The sequence below is a fragment of the Geotrypetes seraphini genome, chromosome 7, assembly GCF_902459505.1.
Source record: "Geotrypetes seraphini chromosome 7, aGeoSer1.1, whole genome shotgun sequence".
Lineage (NCBI taxonomy): Eukaryota > Metazoa > Chordata > Amphibia > Gymnophiona > Dermophiidae > Geotrypetes > Geotrypetes seraphini.
In genome coordinates this window covers 158,221,462-158,238,396 of record NC_047090.1, presented here as the reverse complement: position 1 = coordinate 158,238,396, position 16,935 = coordinate 158,221,462, and the positions used below count along the sequence as shown (strand labels likewise).

The 16,935-nt window shown below is 42.3% G+C and overlaps 2 protein-coding genes across 2 annotated transcripts in view; one reads left to right on the top strand and one right to left on the bottom strand.

The window, feature by feature from the left end:
* Positions 1-10,531, bottom strand: part of CKB (creatine kinase B) — a 29,829-nt gene extending 19,298 nt beyond the window's left edge. The window contains exons 1-5 of the mRNA XM_033951599.1: positions 10,376-10,531; positions 3,896-4,103; positions 2,269-2,423; positions 1,919-2,051; positions 214-385 (exon numbers count right to left, since the gene is read on the bottom strand). Of these exons, the coding sequence (XP_033807490.1) occupies positions 214-385; positions 1,919-2,051; positions 2,269-2,423; positions 3,896-4,088 (653 nt within the window). The 5' untranslated portion in view covers positions 4,089-4,103; positions 10,376-10,531. The remainder of the gene's footprint in view (positions 1-213; positions 386-1,918; positions 2,052-2,268; positions 2,424-3,895; positions 4,104-10,375) is intronic.
* Positions 10,532-11,322: 791 nt separating this feature from the next.
* Positions 11,323-16,935, top strand: part of TRMT61A (tRNA methyltransferase 61A) — a 60,338-nt gene continuing 54,725 nt past the window's right edge. The window contains exon 1 of the mRNA XM_033951601.1: positions 11,323-11,509. The gene's annotated coding sequence lies outside the window, so the exon portion shown is untranslated. The remainder of the gene's footprint in view (positions 11,510-16,935) is intronic.

The following is a 16,935-nucleotide window of genomic DNA, read 5'->3' as shown; positions in this document are numbered from 1 at the left end:
TCTGCCAGATCTAGCAATAGTTCTTGGCAGTTTACATAGCTACATAGAAAACAAGAACTCTAATATGTAGAAGAGGTCTATACTAAGCATACATTACAAGATACATACAAATCCTCCAGTCCATAAAATAGTTATCATATTGAAGCATGTTTTAATAGTACATGTTTGCTTTATCCACTGTAAGGGCAGTGTAGCAAATTTCTACCAACTTACCAAATGCCTCTAGCATCAGGCCAATCTCGTGCCATACCAGAAGCCAGCAAGAGAGGAGACACTGGTTTGTCGAACAGTAAGTGGTCATCAATCAGTTGCTGCTGTTCTTCCTCAGTCATGTTCTTCAGGGCATAGTATTTGCCTTTCAAGTCCCCATCCAGGCAGGCCAAAGCTGAAAGTCAAGTGAAATAAATGCACTTTGCTTTTCAAAACCTGGACGTGCTTGGAATATAGCCACACGTGTTCAAGGTGCCAATTTTCCCCATCCTGAACTGCCACTATACAATTCATTCACACACAGGCCAAATAAAAATTCAAGTATTGGCCATGTCCACAGTTTTGAAATTAAGTAAATTTTGTACTCTGAGCACTAGCCAATGGCTACAACTTCAGCTATACTTCTGATCAAGGGCCATCGCATACATCCTGCCTCCATATGCCCATGATTGCTGTAGAAATTGACTGAATAGCATTCATGGAACCGGCATAACTAAGGTAACTAAGAAAACTACGGGTTAAATTAAATTAAAGTATATTGAATAAGACTAACCTAATAGATTAAGATATGTTTTCTGCTGGGTAGTCGAAAAACTTTAAGACTAGCTGTGGCTGAGTTATATTTATTGGTATCTTTTTGTTAGGGGGAAATACCTTGATAAAGCCCCCTGGGCGAAACAGCCTATGTTGGATGAAGATCCCCTGCTATGCTTCATAAAGAGATGAGTATCTGAATATTATATTGATGTTAATTATCGAATCAAATTAAATAATTAAAATGAAAAAAAAAAAAGGATAGACCAGTGAAGATTCTGGTGCTACTGAATCTGTGTATGAAAACAGACAGTTTGCACCACTTAGGGGTGATCGTCAGTGAGGACATGAAGGCTGCCAATCAAGTGGAGCAAGCTTCTTCCAAGGCAAGACAAATCATAGGTTGCATACGCAGGGGTTTCGTCAGCCGTAAGCCCGAAGTCATTATGCCTTTGTATAGATCCATGGTGAGACCGCACCTGGAATACTGCGTGCAATTCTGGAGGCCACATTACCGTAAGGATGTGCTGAGGCTGGAATCGGTCCAGAGAATGGCCACCCGGATGGTCTCGGGACTGAAGGATCTCCCGTACGAAGAACGGTTAGATAAATTACAGCTATATTCGCTCGAGGAGCACAGGGAGAGGGGAGACATGATCGAGACGTTCAAGTATCTCACGGGCCGCATCGAGGTAGAAGATATCTTCTTTTTCAGGGGTCCCACGGCAACAAGAGGACACCCGTGGAAAATCAGAGGCGGGAAACTGCACGGTGACACCAGGAAATTCTTTTTCACCGAAAGGGTGGTGGATCGCTGGAATGGTCTTCCACTTCAGGTGATTGAGGCCAACAGCGTGCCTGATTTTAAGACCAAATGGGATCGACATGTGGGTTCTATTCGCAAAGTAAAGGCAGGGGAGGGTCATTAGGGTGGGCAGACTGGATGGGCCTTGGCCCTTATCTGCCGTCGATTTCTATGTTTCTATGTTTCTATGTTTAAATGGGTTATAACCTAGATATCTAAGGTTGGTGGTGGTTCTTTGGTATTTGATAAGAAAACCTTGGAAAAAATACATTTTACTATGTGTCTAATATATTTGTGGAGTCTGACTAGGACAGAATCTACATTTAATATACAAGTGCTCAGCCCCCAAAATCTGCATTTCCGTTTTACCTTCTATAGCAAGCTTTTCAATTGCCCTCCTCTCTCCTCTGCTACAATGAGGTGGCAGGCAGAAGCCACGGATGCTCCTGCCAGTTCTGACGCGGGAACTTAGCACATAATTTGGGTCCAGATCATCACCACCCTGCAAAAGAAGAAGGAGTGCAAAGTTAATGCTGCAATATTAGACTTAGAAGTTTCGTTTTGAAAATGCAATATGTCTTAAAGGAAACAAAACCACTCTGTTACTGAGAAGGGAGCTAAACGTGAAAGTGTGCAAGACCCAAGTCATGTGACCAATGAAAATTGAGGAACTGAGTTTGTGGCCCTGCTGTACAGAAGCAGAACTGAGAAACCAGCACCTTCAGGTTATCAGGGTTCAAATCAGTCTTATGTTGGTCAGTTGGCTTGTAACCTCCGTGTCTGTCTTCAATAATTGGATCAAAGACCTCATGATACACATCGTAAGTTTCTTCATCGCCAGCTACACATCCCACTGTCAAGATGTAAGGATGACCTGCATGCAGAAGTACGAGAAGTGCATTAAACACTACAACAGGCATCAGAGCAGTGTCAAAACAAGCAGTCTATCAAGCACCACAGTCAACAAGAACCTATGTAGCCAGAACCAAGACGTCAACCATATTGGGTAGCAAGTTATATACATCTAGTTGCTAAGCAGATACAGCTTGCATATTTGATTTCCAAGATGAATTAAGGAGACAAGTCCTTTTATCATGGGCACAGGAGGGATTCAAGGTCAATGATGTAGGTTGCATTTTCATAGCTTTTACTAACCACTCCCCCCCTCCCCAAACAAAACTGGTAGTTGCCACATGTCAAAAAAAAATTGTAGCCTTGTCACTAGCTCCAGCTGGCTATATAATATCAGTATCTCTTTAACCCCAGTCTGGATGGCATCCAGGGCCAGAAGAGGTAATTGTCTTATACAGATCCAGGGTTAGGACCTTGCCCACAAATTATACATCCATACCTACTGTTCAAGAATTTGTTGCAAAAGTTTTTTTTACCTATTCTCAGTACAGACTGCTACATCATACAGTACATATTAGCTCTAATGCAGTGGTTCCCAACCCTGTCCAGGGGGATCACCAGTCGGGTTATCAGGATATCCCTAATAAATATGCATATGAGATATTTGCATATCTGTCATGACCCATTATATGGGAATCTCTCATGCATATTCATTAGGGTTATCCTGAAAACCCAACTGGCTGGTGGTCCTTGGGGGGTTGGGAACCACAGCTCTAATGAACCAGCTTTACCATGTTCCATATTGTGTTTTCCAAAAATCAAATACTAGGGAAGTATATATCCAATATTGATCATACAAAGTTACTTCCAACTACAACGCTGTAATCAAATCACTTTTTATGCCATGCCTCAGAGACCGAGTATACCAGCAAATCTTGCTATTACATGCCATTTGCCAATGATTGAGACTTCGACCGAAAAATGTTTCTAGCAGGATTTGCTGGTATACTCGGTCTCTGAGACATGGCATAAAAAGTGATTTGATTACAGCGTTGTAGTTGGAAGTAACTTTGTATGATCCATATTGTGTTTTCAACATCTGTAACTCAAGTCTTCACAATAGAATGGCCTATTACTTTAGTACTAAAATGCTGTGGCAGCAACATCCATAGAAAATACAGTAAAACCTTGGTTTTCGTTCCAAAACATCCTTGTAATCCAAAACTCGTATATCAAAGCATATTTCCCCATAAGAAATAATAATGGAAACTCAAGACAATTTGTTCCACAACCCAAAAATTTTGTATTAAAGACCTTGCCTGTACATCAAGTTAAAATGTAATAAAAATGTTCTGCTTGTCTTGCAAAACACTTGCATACCAAGTCACTTGCAATCCAAGGTTTTACTGTAGATCGTAAACCTCCTGGTGCTTCTGCAAAAAGCTCTTCACAGTAAAAAGGGGTGGCAACATAGATCAAAAGTTTGTTCTGTACCTGGATTGTCCACTCCAGTCTGGATACAATCATCCAGCGTAAATCCGCTAGGAGTCTGTTTATCCCTCAGCTTCTTGTACAGGTCCATGGTCAGCACCTTGGCCATGTGGTTATTGTGCTTACTGAGATCTGGAAACTCTTCTTCCACACAGTACTTCATTTTCATCAGGTTGTGGGTATTGCCAAAGGGCATGATGGTATCAAGATCCTGGGACAGAGGAAAAGAAAGCGGGATATGATCATCTACCTCAGACCTTGGCGTGTTCCGTTACCTACATTACAGTAAAGGCCACATTACAGTAAAGATGTGCGCAGAATTGAATCGGTTCAGCGGACGGCCACCAGGATGATCTCGGGGCTCAAGGGTCTCTCGTACGAAGAGAGGCTGAACAAATTGCAGCTCTACACTCTCGAGGAACGTAGGGAGAGGGGAGACATGATCGAAACATTTAAGTACCTCACGGGACGTGTCGAAGTGGAAGATGATATTTTCTTTCTCAAGGGACCCTCGGCCACAAGAGGGCACCCGTTCAAACTCAGGGGCGGAAAATTTCATGGCGACACCAGAAAGTATTTCTTCACAGAGAGAGTGGTTGATCATTGGAACAAGCTTCCAGTGCAGGTGATGGAGGCAGACAGCGTGCCGGACTTTAAGAATAAATGGGATACCCATGTGGGATCCCTACGAGGGTCAAGATAAGGAAATTGGGTCATTAGGGCATAGACAGGGGGTGGCTAAGCAGAGTGGGCAGACTTGATGGGCTGTAGCCCTTTTCTGCCGTCCTCTTCTATGTTTCTAATCCGACTAGACAGAGATAGAAGCAAGGGGTAAGCCAGGCCATAGAGCACAAGGTGCCTCATTTTGATGGCCAAAATGCTCCTAAGGCATGTGGCAGGCTACTGTATTTAACTTCAGGATGATCTTTCAAGAGAGCGATCAAAACCTACACACTTTCATACGTCATATGTGTTTGCTACACTTTTGCCTACAATATTTTTGTCAATGACAAAATTCCCTTATCAAAAAATGATGGATTGAGGTAATACCTTTGTTCTTTTTTTTTCTTTAGAGATAAGACCTCAAGTGCTTGCTGCTTCCTGATTTTTAGAACTTGTCCGTCAGAACAGCCTCTTGCAAAGCTATCAGTCTCTTAAATCCCCCTATACGAGCCATATTTTTGTTGTGCTTTATTTTCTTAAACTTAATATACTTTTATTTTCTTAAATTTTTTTTAAAAAAATTTTAAAATATCAAAATCAATTTTTTTAATATTCTTTATTCATTTTTAAAAAACTTATATAACATCAATTTATATTTAAATATATCACTTAATATCCTATTAAAATTTAATTCAGATCCCATAACCCTCCCTTTCCCATATACAATGACTTTCATCAAACATAAGACATAACCCTCTCCTCTCCACATTTGCACTTATAAGAAAATCAAAATACCCCCCACCCTGGATGTGCATATTTAATGGGGAAAAAAATGATATTCATTACAATATTTTGTTAATGGATCCCAAATATCCTGAAATTTCCTAAAATTCCTCTGCTGCATGGCAATTACTCTTTCCATTTTAAATATGACATAGGGAGTTACACCAAAACCTATAATTCAAATCTATCCCAATTTTTCATGATCTGTTGTATGGCAACCCCCGTCATGATGAGTAATAGCTTGTTATTGTTCAAAGATAATTGGCTCTTGGCCCTCATTGATATGCCAAACAATCATTTTCAACTAGGCAGAAAAGCTTTCTAACATTTCGATATACTTGGCTTTTATGTTCCAATTGTTATCGCTGGTAAGCCCGTATTACAAAAAAAAAAAATAAAAATTACACTGGCTGCCCTTGGAAGCAAGAGTTATTGTTAAGGTTGCTTGCCTTTGCTTCAAAACCATAACAGGTTCATCCCTAATCTATCCCATCATTTTGAATTTCCAGGTATAACTTGTACATGTAGTGCCTACATATTCGCCTCTCCATCCTTAAAGGGCTGTATCTATAAGAGATTCCTTGATAGAATGTTATCATTCCAAGCAGGCATATGGAATAAATGTTTAACCAACTTTCTCAAACACACTCTTACCAAACTTTTAGGAAGTCAATCAAAACTTTTGACAAATATCTCTGACTCCACTTCTGCCTTGATGTACTTCTAAAACAATTTCAGGAAAAAATCTGATTAATATTACCATGCTAATGTAATTTGAAAAATTTTGTATTATTGTTGTCTGTATACAGTCTCTTCCTTTGTAAACCGCTCTGAACTGTTTGTGGTATTGCGATATTGTGATATAAAAAATTAAAGTTCGAGATAAAGTTGGCTAAACATTTATTCCATTTGCCTGCTTGGAATGTTTCCCTGAAAATAAGACCTATCCTGAAAATAAGCCCTAGCGTGATTTTTAAAGATGCTCCTAATATAAGCCCTACCCCCAAAATAAGCCCTAGTTAAGATTAACTCCTGAAGCCCCCCCCCCCAAATATTCCCGATACTCATGCTGCCTGATTTGCTAAAAAAAATTGGACTCGTCGATTCAGCAACTCCCACCCCTGCTGCTTTAGGAGGCCTTGGAGCAGAGATATGTCAGTCTCACAGCAGGAGGGTTGGTGGAGTTTTGCTGCACAGGGGGATGGGAGGGAGGGATAGAAAGATGCTGCACAAGGGGATAGGTGAGAGGAGAGGAAAGATGCTGCACATGGGAGGGGGGCAGAGAAAGAAAAGAGGAAGAGGTGGGTGGAGGACAGGAAGGAGCAAATTGTTTTACATTAAAAAAAATAAGACATCCCTGAAAGTAAGCCCTAGTGCATTTTTTGGACCCAAAATTAATGACAGTCTTATTTTCAGGGAAACACAGTAGATACAGCCCTTCAAGGATGGAAAGGCGAACAAGTAGGCACTACGTGCAAAGTTATGCCTGGAAATTTGAAATGATGGGATAGATTGGGAATGAGCCTGTTATGGTTTTGAAGCAAAGGCACGCAAACGTAAAATGTAATGTAATGTAATTTATTTCTTATATACCGCTACATCCGTTAGGTTCTAAGCGGTTTACAGAAAATATACATTAAGATTAGAAATAAGAAAGGTACTTGAAAAATTCCCTTGGGCAGCCAGTATAGTTTTTTTATGACTAGTAAAATTGGCTAGTTGGAAACGATTACAATTTTGATACTGATAAATATTTTAAAATAATTTAATAAAATAAGTGTATATCAAGTTTAAGAAAATAAAGCACAATAAAGCTATTGCTAGTATAGGGGGATTTAAGACTAATAATAGCTTGCAAGAAGCTGTTCCGACAAGGACAAGTTCTAAAAATCAGGCAGCAACGAACACTTGAAGCCCTATAAAGAAAAAAAAGAAAAGAAAAGTGAAAAGTATTTCCTCAATCCATTTTTTCATATATGTTTTAGCTACAACAATATATTTAATGAACTACTAATATAAATATATCAGGCATAACCAAATATTAATATATTAGTAAAGGCCAGTTATGACAAAAGACCTCTGTACTTAAAAAATCCACATGTCCTGCATAGGGACTAGCAGTCATTGGTTAAAAAAAAAATACTTGGCAAGATTTTTCATTATCTCGGTTCTTCAACACAAACAAATCTTTTCAAAGTCTTAGGGCTCCTTTTACGAAGGCGCGTTAGGGCCTTAACGCGCGGCACAATGCGCACTAGCCACTACCACCTCCTCTTGAGCAGGCAGTAGTTTTTCAGCTAGCACGCGCTAATCCGGCGCAAGCGCACCTCCGTTAAAAGGGAGCCTTAGTATCACAGCAGTAAGTTACTTCATCTTCATGGTCGGACAGTCACACAGCCATTCGCTGGTACAAATATATATGTACCCATGCCGATTTCCAAACCGCAATATTTTTCACACGAGGTACTTCTGCCAGACCCGACGCCAGCCCTGTTTCACCTTCAGCTATATCAAGGGCACTGGCCACCATCTTCTCCTAGACATCACAACAGATCAGCTCATAATTCAAGTGTCCCGTTTGTGACTCACCAGTGTCCTTTTGTCATAGCTGTCCTTTACTTCTTTGTTAATGTTGTGATTGCTTGCTTGACGTGTTTACTATACATATCACCTAGAACCGTGATGGCAGATAAAGGCCAAATGGCCCATCCAAGTCTGCCCATCCATGGTAACAATCATCGCCTCCTCTTCGAGATGCCACGTGACTATCCCGGGTTTTCTTGAATTCAGACAGTCTCCCAGAAGAGGTGGTAGAGACACTGTTCCATGCATCTACCACCCATTCTTAAAAAAAAAAAAAAAAAAAGTATTTCCTTAGATTACACCTGAGCCTCTCACCTCTTCCATCCTCCTATGCCCTCATTCCAGAGCTTCCTTTCAAATGAAAACTCGTATGCATTTACGCTACGTATATATTTAAATATCTCCACTCTTTCCTCCAAATTATATTGAGATCTTTAAGTCTATCCCCATATGCCTTATGACAAAGGCCATGCACCATTTTAGTAACCACACAGCCCTCGGAGCAGCTACTACAAAGCATGTCAATGCTGGCATTAAGTTTACAGCAAGAGCCAGGCCTTACTAGTTAAGGTATGGTGCTGACAGGGCAGGATTAACCAATAGGCCGAGTAGGCACGTGCCTAGGGCCCAAAATGGTCAGGGGGGGCCCGATGGAGGGCATCAACATTGTTTTTTTCCAAATGGCGATGGGCCCCTCCAGCATTGATCGGCAAACAGCCCCACCCTCCCCCAATCAACAGAAAGTAAGACAAGCAAGCAACACGGGTAAGAAAGGCAACAGGAACTGTAATTTTGGAAGCGGTGCTGCTTGCTCAAAGCTTCCCTCTGCTGGGCGTATGTTGGGGCAGGGGGCCCAGTGTACTTGGGTGCCTAGGGGCCCTTGATGAACTAATCCTGCCCTGGGTGCAGAGCCTCATGGGAAACATTGTCCTGTTTGGGGGTCACAAGCCAGTCAGCCACTACCTAGCCATTACATGTGGTCATCACTAGTGAAATATTAGAGAATAAGCAGCATTCTCAAAACAAAGCAATGAACTCCAACAGACTGGAAAAAAAAAATCAAGTGTGTACTGTTACCTACAGAAAAGGTGGGCAATTTTCAAGAAGTCCCTTCGCCTAGATAAGTGACTTTTGGAAATTATATTAGCCCCACCCACAAAAAGTGCAGGATGCCTTGGTATGGGGAGGGGTGGAGAGGAAGATAGATCTTTTCCAGATAAGCCCCGCCAAAAAGTTAACCCCCGCCACAGTTTTAGCTAACACCATGCTAAGTGAATACTTGGGGAAAGTGATATACGAGGGGGGGCTCCGCCCCCTTGAACCCCCCCTCCCCCCCCCGAGTCGTCATTCAAATCATGTGAATAATTTCCTTGGAGGGCTTCAATAGTTTAATAATTTATAAAGTGGCGTGGCTTAAGTTTTTGCCCGTGCACTTTTTGCATTAGTGGCGGGGCTTATCTGGAAAAGACCCGATTAGTTGGCTAAAGCTAGGGTCCCTAAGGTATAATATGCCTTTGCATCAGTCTTGAAGCCAGCCCTATGACTACAAACCCCCCCCCCCCCCCCAGAAAGCTACCTTCTTTTATTTGTGTCCACGGAAGATTAGTTTGCACCGAGTTCGGTACCCCCCAATCACGTCTGCCTGCGGTTAGGCTAGAAGCGGCACAATAAGAGAGTGACTTTTCCATAATGCAGTAATGGCTATTGCGTTCGATACAGCGGGACCACTTTTCTCCGATAACGCATCGAGTTCACCGTATGGGTCTGCGCGCCCTCCAGTGGCGAGGGAGAGAAACGGAACGCCAGTTATTAAGCAGGTGTATGCATGCAGCATGCCGGCAACACTGCACTGCACCCCCCCCCCTCCTCCTCTCCCGCAGAGGAGCGGCTAAGGAGCCGGGCTGAGCCGGGCTCATTAATCTCCCGCCTGCAGTAAGCCCAGTACGGCTCAGCAGCAGCAACAAGGTGACGTTAGAGGACGCAGGATGCAGCCCGGACTCGCAGACGTCTCCGCATTCCTCGGTCGCAGCTCTTGCCCTCGCCGCACTCTCTGGATTCCGCAGCCAGTCCCGTGAAGAGCGGATCTTTCGTTTTACCCAGACCCGCAGCGATGCAGGGAGGGGGGGCAGCTACTTCTCACAAGGTCCGATCCTGCTCCATCGTCTTCCTCTTTTGAGGGCTTCCCAGTGGAGCGTTTCCCAGCGCTATCCTATTCTCTACGCGTCTCTTATCCGGATAGACAAAGTGCCTCCTTAGATGCATCTAAATTTAACTCCCAGCAAACCACATATTCAGATTTAAGAAAAAAAAAAATCGTTTATCTTCGTAATAAATGGCTTTTTCAGCCATCACCTATTAAACAAACAAACAAAAAAAAAATGTATCGGGTTTTGGTCCTTTACCCAACATCATCCTAGCCCTAACCAATAGTAGGATCATTTAATTGCAACTTACCTGGGGATCACTTGGGAGATGCGGAAAACTGACGCGCAGCTAAGACCCTACTTCCACCTCTCCCTACTGCCCTCTATGCCCGAAAGTAGTGGCTGTGCGCGAGAGCGCCGCACCCCCCTATATACGGAGTCAGAGCCTCGCTCCCATTGGCTCCTATTTATATTCCATTCATTCGATTGGACGCTTTTAAAGAGGCCGTGCGCAATTTCTCAAGCCCTGATTGAACGACTTGGTTGCCTGTTAGTCAACTTTGGAAAGGTAGAAATTAAGGTCACCTACAGCTTTCTGGTTGACCTTTATTCCTAGGTGTTTTAGTCCGTTATAAATGAGTGTGATCCCCTTTGTTAAGATGACCACAATCTCTCAGACTTTTTTTTCTCTCTCTTTTTTTTGTGCCTACCACTAATTTCTGTTCCCATGTTCTCTTAGGGTCATAGACTGCAATTATTGGAAAGGTATAGCAGGGAAACCGAGTCTGTTCTTCTTAATAATTTAAACTCTAGCTTCTCTGAAGCTTGACGTCTTGCTTTAACACTACAGAATTCAGAACGAGAAAAGCTTTGATACTCTGAAACTGAGCAATGAACATAAAATTAGTCAGTGGCCATTTTTGTAAAAAAAAAAAAAAGTACTTGGAACTGGAATTTAACGACTCATTTCTAAATCTGACTTTATTTGTATTAGAGTGGGTATTACCCTGCCGGAAATGGGTTACCATGGGAGTTTTCAATAGAAGGTTAAGTGACTTACTCAAGGTCACAAGAGGTATAGTGAGAAGAATTTGACCCCCTGCTTGTGGCCTGATCCAGTTTAACCACTAGGCTAGTCTTCCACTTTCCATGCCGGCTGCAATGGGGGAAAGGAAGCAAGTTTTCCCAAACGATTCCGGGTCAGTGGCCCAATGGAAAACATGGCTGAGGCTGATTCTGAAGCCGTTCATAGCCCGCAGTTAGCTGGCAGCTCTCTCTAAGGTTTTGACCTTGGGCCTGGACAAATTCAGGAAGGCTGTCACCGTCAGCCCGCATTATAATTAAGCCTCTAAATTCAACTTCCTTCAACAAGATGTACATTCCAAAACTAGTCCTGCCTCCAGCGTTACAGCAACCCTGAAGCCTAGCCTGGCAGAGGAAAATGGTAAGTGAAAGTAGAATGACACGGGGACAAGTTTTCCCCCTTCCCCGTCTTTCTGTTCCCTTCCTGACCTGCCGACTCCTGATTATTGCTCTACAAACCAGAAATACACATTTTACGTTGACACATCGTTTAAAAATACAGTTGCCATGTGATCTCAATAGATCACTTTTTCCCTGAAGTCTTTAACATAAACATAGTCAAGGACATACCGGTAGTTACATTCTGAAACTCATTGTAGGAGCAGATGGTAAAAGTAGTTAATTTAGCTGGATTTAAACCAGGAGGACTCCCCCCCCCCCCCCTTAAACAATTATTAAGGTAGACCTGGGTAAAGCTACAGTTTATCTTTGAGATTAAGATGGAATTGTGCTGTTTTGGGAGAGTCTTCCAGGTGCTTGTGACCTGGACAGGCCATTGTTGTTAGCAGGACACTGGCTGGACCCTTGGTCTGACACAGTATGGTAATTCTTATGTTTATACAAATGAAGTCAGAATATTTATCACTGGACTGTTGAAACTACCTATAGGTTAACCTACTTGAAATTGTGGTTTGGATATTAATAATACAGAGTTTCTGCAGCTGTAATAACTACCTGTTGCAGTTTGCACCTTCTGGATCTCTGCTGGGATTAGGGTTACCATATGGCTCCAGAAAAAGGAGGACGGATTGAGACATCTGGGTTTTACTTCCATTGCTTTCAATAGAAGTAAAACCCAGATGTCTCAATCTAATCTAATCCTTAGGTTTGTATACCGCATCATCTCCACATTCGTAGAGCTTGACACGGTTTACAGTAGGAGAAATAGGAAGGAACTACAACAGAGCAGTACTCCTTTTCCTGGAGCCCTATGGTTATCCTAGCTGGGAAGCTCTAACTCAGGGGTAGGGAACTCCGGTCCTCGAGAGCCGTATTCCAGTTGGGTTTTCAGGATTTCCCCAATGAATATGCATTGAAAGCAGTGCATGCAAATAGATCTCGTGCATATTCATTGGGGAAATCCTGAAAACCCGACTCGAATACGGCTCTCGAGGACCGGAGTTCCCTACCCCTGCTCTAACTAGTGATCAGCTCACCACTGTCCCTTTTCCAGGCAACAATATCTTGTTACAGTTTGGTCCTCCAAGTACAACAAAGTAGATTGTAAGCTCTCTGGAGACAGGGAAATTCCTGTAATTCACCTTGAGCTATGTACTGCTGAAAAAGGAGTGAGCAAATAATGAAAAAAAATAAATAAAAAAAATTTCAATGTCAAATTAGTTGAGCTGCATACTTAACTACTCCATTTTCCTAGCTAAAGTGCAGTATTTTATTAAGGTATGTCTGAATTGAGAAATGCTGCACTTCCCAAAAATAAGTATTCCAGCATTCCTTTATGTAAACAGAGTGGTTTGTGATTTGCCCTGGGGGGTTAGCAAGTTCTGAGCCCTTCCTTCAAAATCCAGAGCTAGATTTACAAATTGCACACCCCCTATGTGGCAAAATTTACATCTCATAGGCCCCCTAGATTCCCTCTCTTCCCTAGTCTATAGATGACAGCATTTTCTCTATTTTTTTTTTTTTAACCCTTTCAGGACCATAAGGATCGTAGGCCAATTTTTGTGGTTTTGACGACATTTTTATGGTAAAAAGGGCTTGCAGATGCCAAAAAATTGATTTTTTTGGTGAAATATCATTATTTTTTTTTAAAAAAATCAAACTTCTGGCTTATGGACAGTGTGGCAAGTGAATCTTCTCGTCAATCTGGCAACGACGCTAATGAATGAATGTCGGAACCAGTTTGTTTACATAAAGGCAGTATCATATGGAATCCGTACATATCAAATTTAGAACTGTAGACTATCCCAATCAAAATTTATAGGATTTTAAAGTTATGGGACAAATATGTCCCTTGGTCCTGAAAGGGTTAAAAGGGACAGCTTGAAGTCTGAACTGCTATGCAGTGCCATGAGATTAGGGGGCGCTGTTCAGACTTCAAGGTGAAGGGAATGGGACTTGTATGCTGCTTTTTTTTCTGGTTACATTCAAAGTTGTTTACATATATATATATATATACACAGGTATTTATTTTGCAATAGAGGACTGGCTGGCTTGCCCGGGGTCACAGGGAGCAGCATGGGGATTTGATCCCACAGCCTTGGGGTGGTGAGGCAGCAGCTCAACCACTAGGCCACGCCTCCCTTCAGAAGCCAGCAGATGCCAGTGCAGATAAGCACTGTTCTTCTACTAACAGGGTATAACATTCTCAATGTATTTTACCAAGAGTAAATAAGTATTACAACTGAATTTTTTTGGTAAAGAAATGTGGAAACATAGTTTGTTAGATCTGTTTTAACACTCAGAGGAAAAGTTGGTTGCTAATTTGTATCACTAAAAAAATACAAATATTAAGGTAATATAACTTGTTTTCAAAGCTGACAGAAGTGTTTAGTGTAAATCATGTTTTATTGATGTACAATCAGCAAATACACAAAACCAAGGTCGAGAACACCAAAAGTACAACAAAACAATTTTTCAAATAAACCCCACCCCTAGCCACTCCCAAGTGCAAACACACCACCCACCTCGAAAGCCCCCCCAAAACCCTACCCAGTACCCCCCAAAATAGCAAAGAAAGCAGAGAGACTGCTGAGCAAGCTGTTGACAGAAGTGTTTAAAATATTAACTATGAGTTAGTAAGTTACTTAGCAGTTCTGCTGACAATAACTGGTTATATTAACAAAGTGACTTTTCACAGGCCTTACAATTTATTGTTGGTTTTAATTAAGAATGCATGCACTCTTCAAATTTAAATAAGAACTGTCTTGGCCTCAGTTCAGGGTGGAATGCTGAGTAAAACCAACTGACAGTAAGCTTGACATCAAAACTGCACTTTTCATCTTTTGGGGCATCTGCACTTTGGAAGAAGCTATAGCAAAACATGAATTGGAGTTTGTGGACCATATATCCTTGGTTCATGGGGTTGGTTTGTGTCAACCTTTGCTGCTCTGGGTATTCAATAAATGCTACATTATGTAATGGACCTTCGTATGTAATAAGCCTTTGGATTTAGCCTGGTGCCTCAATGTGCCTTCTTAAATTTTGTTTTTATTAGATCTAAAAATGTAAACATTCAGTTCCAACCTTTTCAGGTCATAAAAGCCGTATGCCTCCACATCTCAATGTGCCTTTTCAGCTCCATTTTGAAGTCTTTCTCCCCACCCTGCAGTTTTCAATGGCCTTTGGGCAAATATGTGGGTTTCCCCAAATGATAGCTATGTGAAAGGATTAATTAGGAAGATAATTGGTGTTGGCTAAATGATATTGGGATACATTGGGATGAACAGTACCACTCTTGAACTGACTCTCCTGCAAACTGACCTCCATCCCAGAATTTAAAAAGGCACAGGGCTAAGTCCAGGAAGGTCCATGGAACAAAGAAGAAACTGCAGGAATGGGGTACAAGACGCTAAGGGCTCTTTTTACGAAGCCGCGTGCACATTTTTAGCATGCGCTAACCCCCGCGCTAGCTGGAAAACTACAGCCTGCTCAAGAGGAGGCGGTACCGGCTAGCGCGGCCGGCAAATTAGCGCTAAGCCCCAAGTCTTTAATGAACATAAAACAGTTTATATACAAGAGGGTAAGAACCCGGACCTGACACGGTCTGTGTTTCGAAGAAACACTCCTTCCTCAGGGGTCGAAAAAAGTAGGTCATATATTGAGGAATCTTATGGATAACAACTGAAGATTGCGATGTCATGAACACTCAAAAGCAACAAAAATTGACACAAGCCAACCCATGAACAAAGGATATAAGAATTGCCATGCTGAGACTGAAGGTCCGTCAAGCCCAATATCCTGTTTACAACACTGGCCCAAGCCAGGTCCCATGTACATAGGTCACAAACTCCAGTTCATGTTTTACTATTGCTTCTTCCAAGGTGGAGATACCTAAAACTATGAAAACATTTCTCCAGTCACAATCTATAGAAATGATCCCAGAAAGTCACAACCTATAGAAATGATCCCAGAAATATGTAGTTACTACAGCTGCAGAAACTCTGTATTATTAATAGGCCTCTGTCAGTTGGTTTTATTCAGCATTCCACCTGAAACTGACCATGACCTCCATCCCAAATATAAAGGGTGGGCCAAAAGTAGGTAAACAGTATTTATTCACTCTTTCTTTTTATTTTACAGGTGTCATGAATAACATTTGTGTGAAGTTTTTGTATCAGTTACATCGTTTTGCTTTTTTTTATCAGTAAGGGAGGGGGCAGTCTGCCCCGGGTGCCATCTTGGTGGGGGCACCCCCCTCCTCTCCGCCACCCCCTGCTCCTTCCCTCGTTACCTCTTTAACATGCCCAACAAAAACAACACCAACCTGCTACTCGTGCCAACATCTGCTCTTCCTCTGGTGTCACTTCCTGGACCCGCACCTAGGAAATGACATCAGAGGAAGAATCGATGCTGGCGAGAGCAGCAGGTTGGGGTTGCTGCTTGCACTGGGAATGTTACAGAGGTATGGGGGAAGGGGCGCATGCATGTGGCAGGAGGCGGCAAGGAAGGAGCAGGTGGGGGTGCGGGTTGAAGAAAAGGGCCTGAGAGGGGTGCCACTGCCCCTGGCGCCTCTCACCCTTGCTACGCCAGTGTTCTTGATTGTTCAGTAGTGTATTATACCTATTTAATACCTGTACAATAAAAATAAATAAAGAATAAGGGGGAGGGGAGAGAAGAATTGTTGGACATGTGGTGGAGGAGAGGAACGGAGTGCAGCAAAGAGGTAGAAAGGAGTGAGAGGGATAAATCCTGCATATGGTGGAGGGGAGGGAGACATGCATGGAGAAGAGAGAAAGAGAAATGTTGGACACAGGATGGAGGGCAGGGAGATATGGTGGATGGGGAAAGAAATGTTGCACATAATAATGGAGAGGAGGAAGGGAGAGATGCTGAATGGATGGGAATAGAGAGGTTTGATCCCGGTCACAAGGCAGGGAGAGAAACAGATGGTAGACAGAGGGAGAGAAATGTTGACTATGGCTGTGGAAGGGATGGTCCAGAGATGGAAGATGGATGGTGATGAGCATAGAGAAAGAAGAAAACATCAAATGAGTAGGAGACCCTGGTTAGCGAGTTAACAGAAGACAAACAGAAACCAGGGCTTGGAACCAACATGATTTGAATAATAAAATGACCAGACAACAAAAGATAGAAAAAAATAATTTTATTTTCTATTTTGCAATGCGCATTCTACCAGAGCTGGTGTTAGACAGCATGCGTGAGCAAAGACCTTTCAAAAAAAAGAGAAAAAGTCTTTTTTGCATATTTTGTTTACACCTCAGCACTCGTGTGGAGTTGGAGAGGTTGCAGCCCTATGTAATACTATATTGTAACACTGTGAATGTTAAACTGTAACCCATTCTGAGCTCTCTGGGGAGGACGGGATAT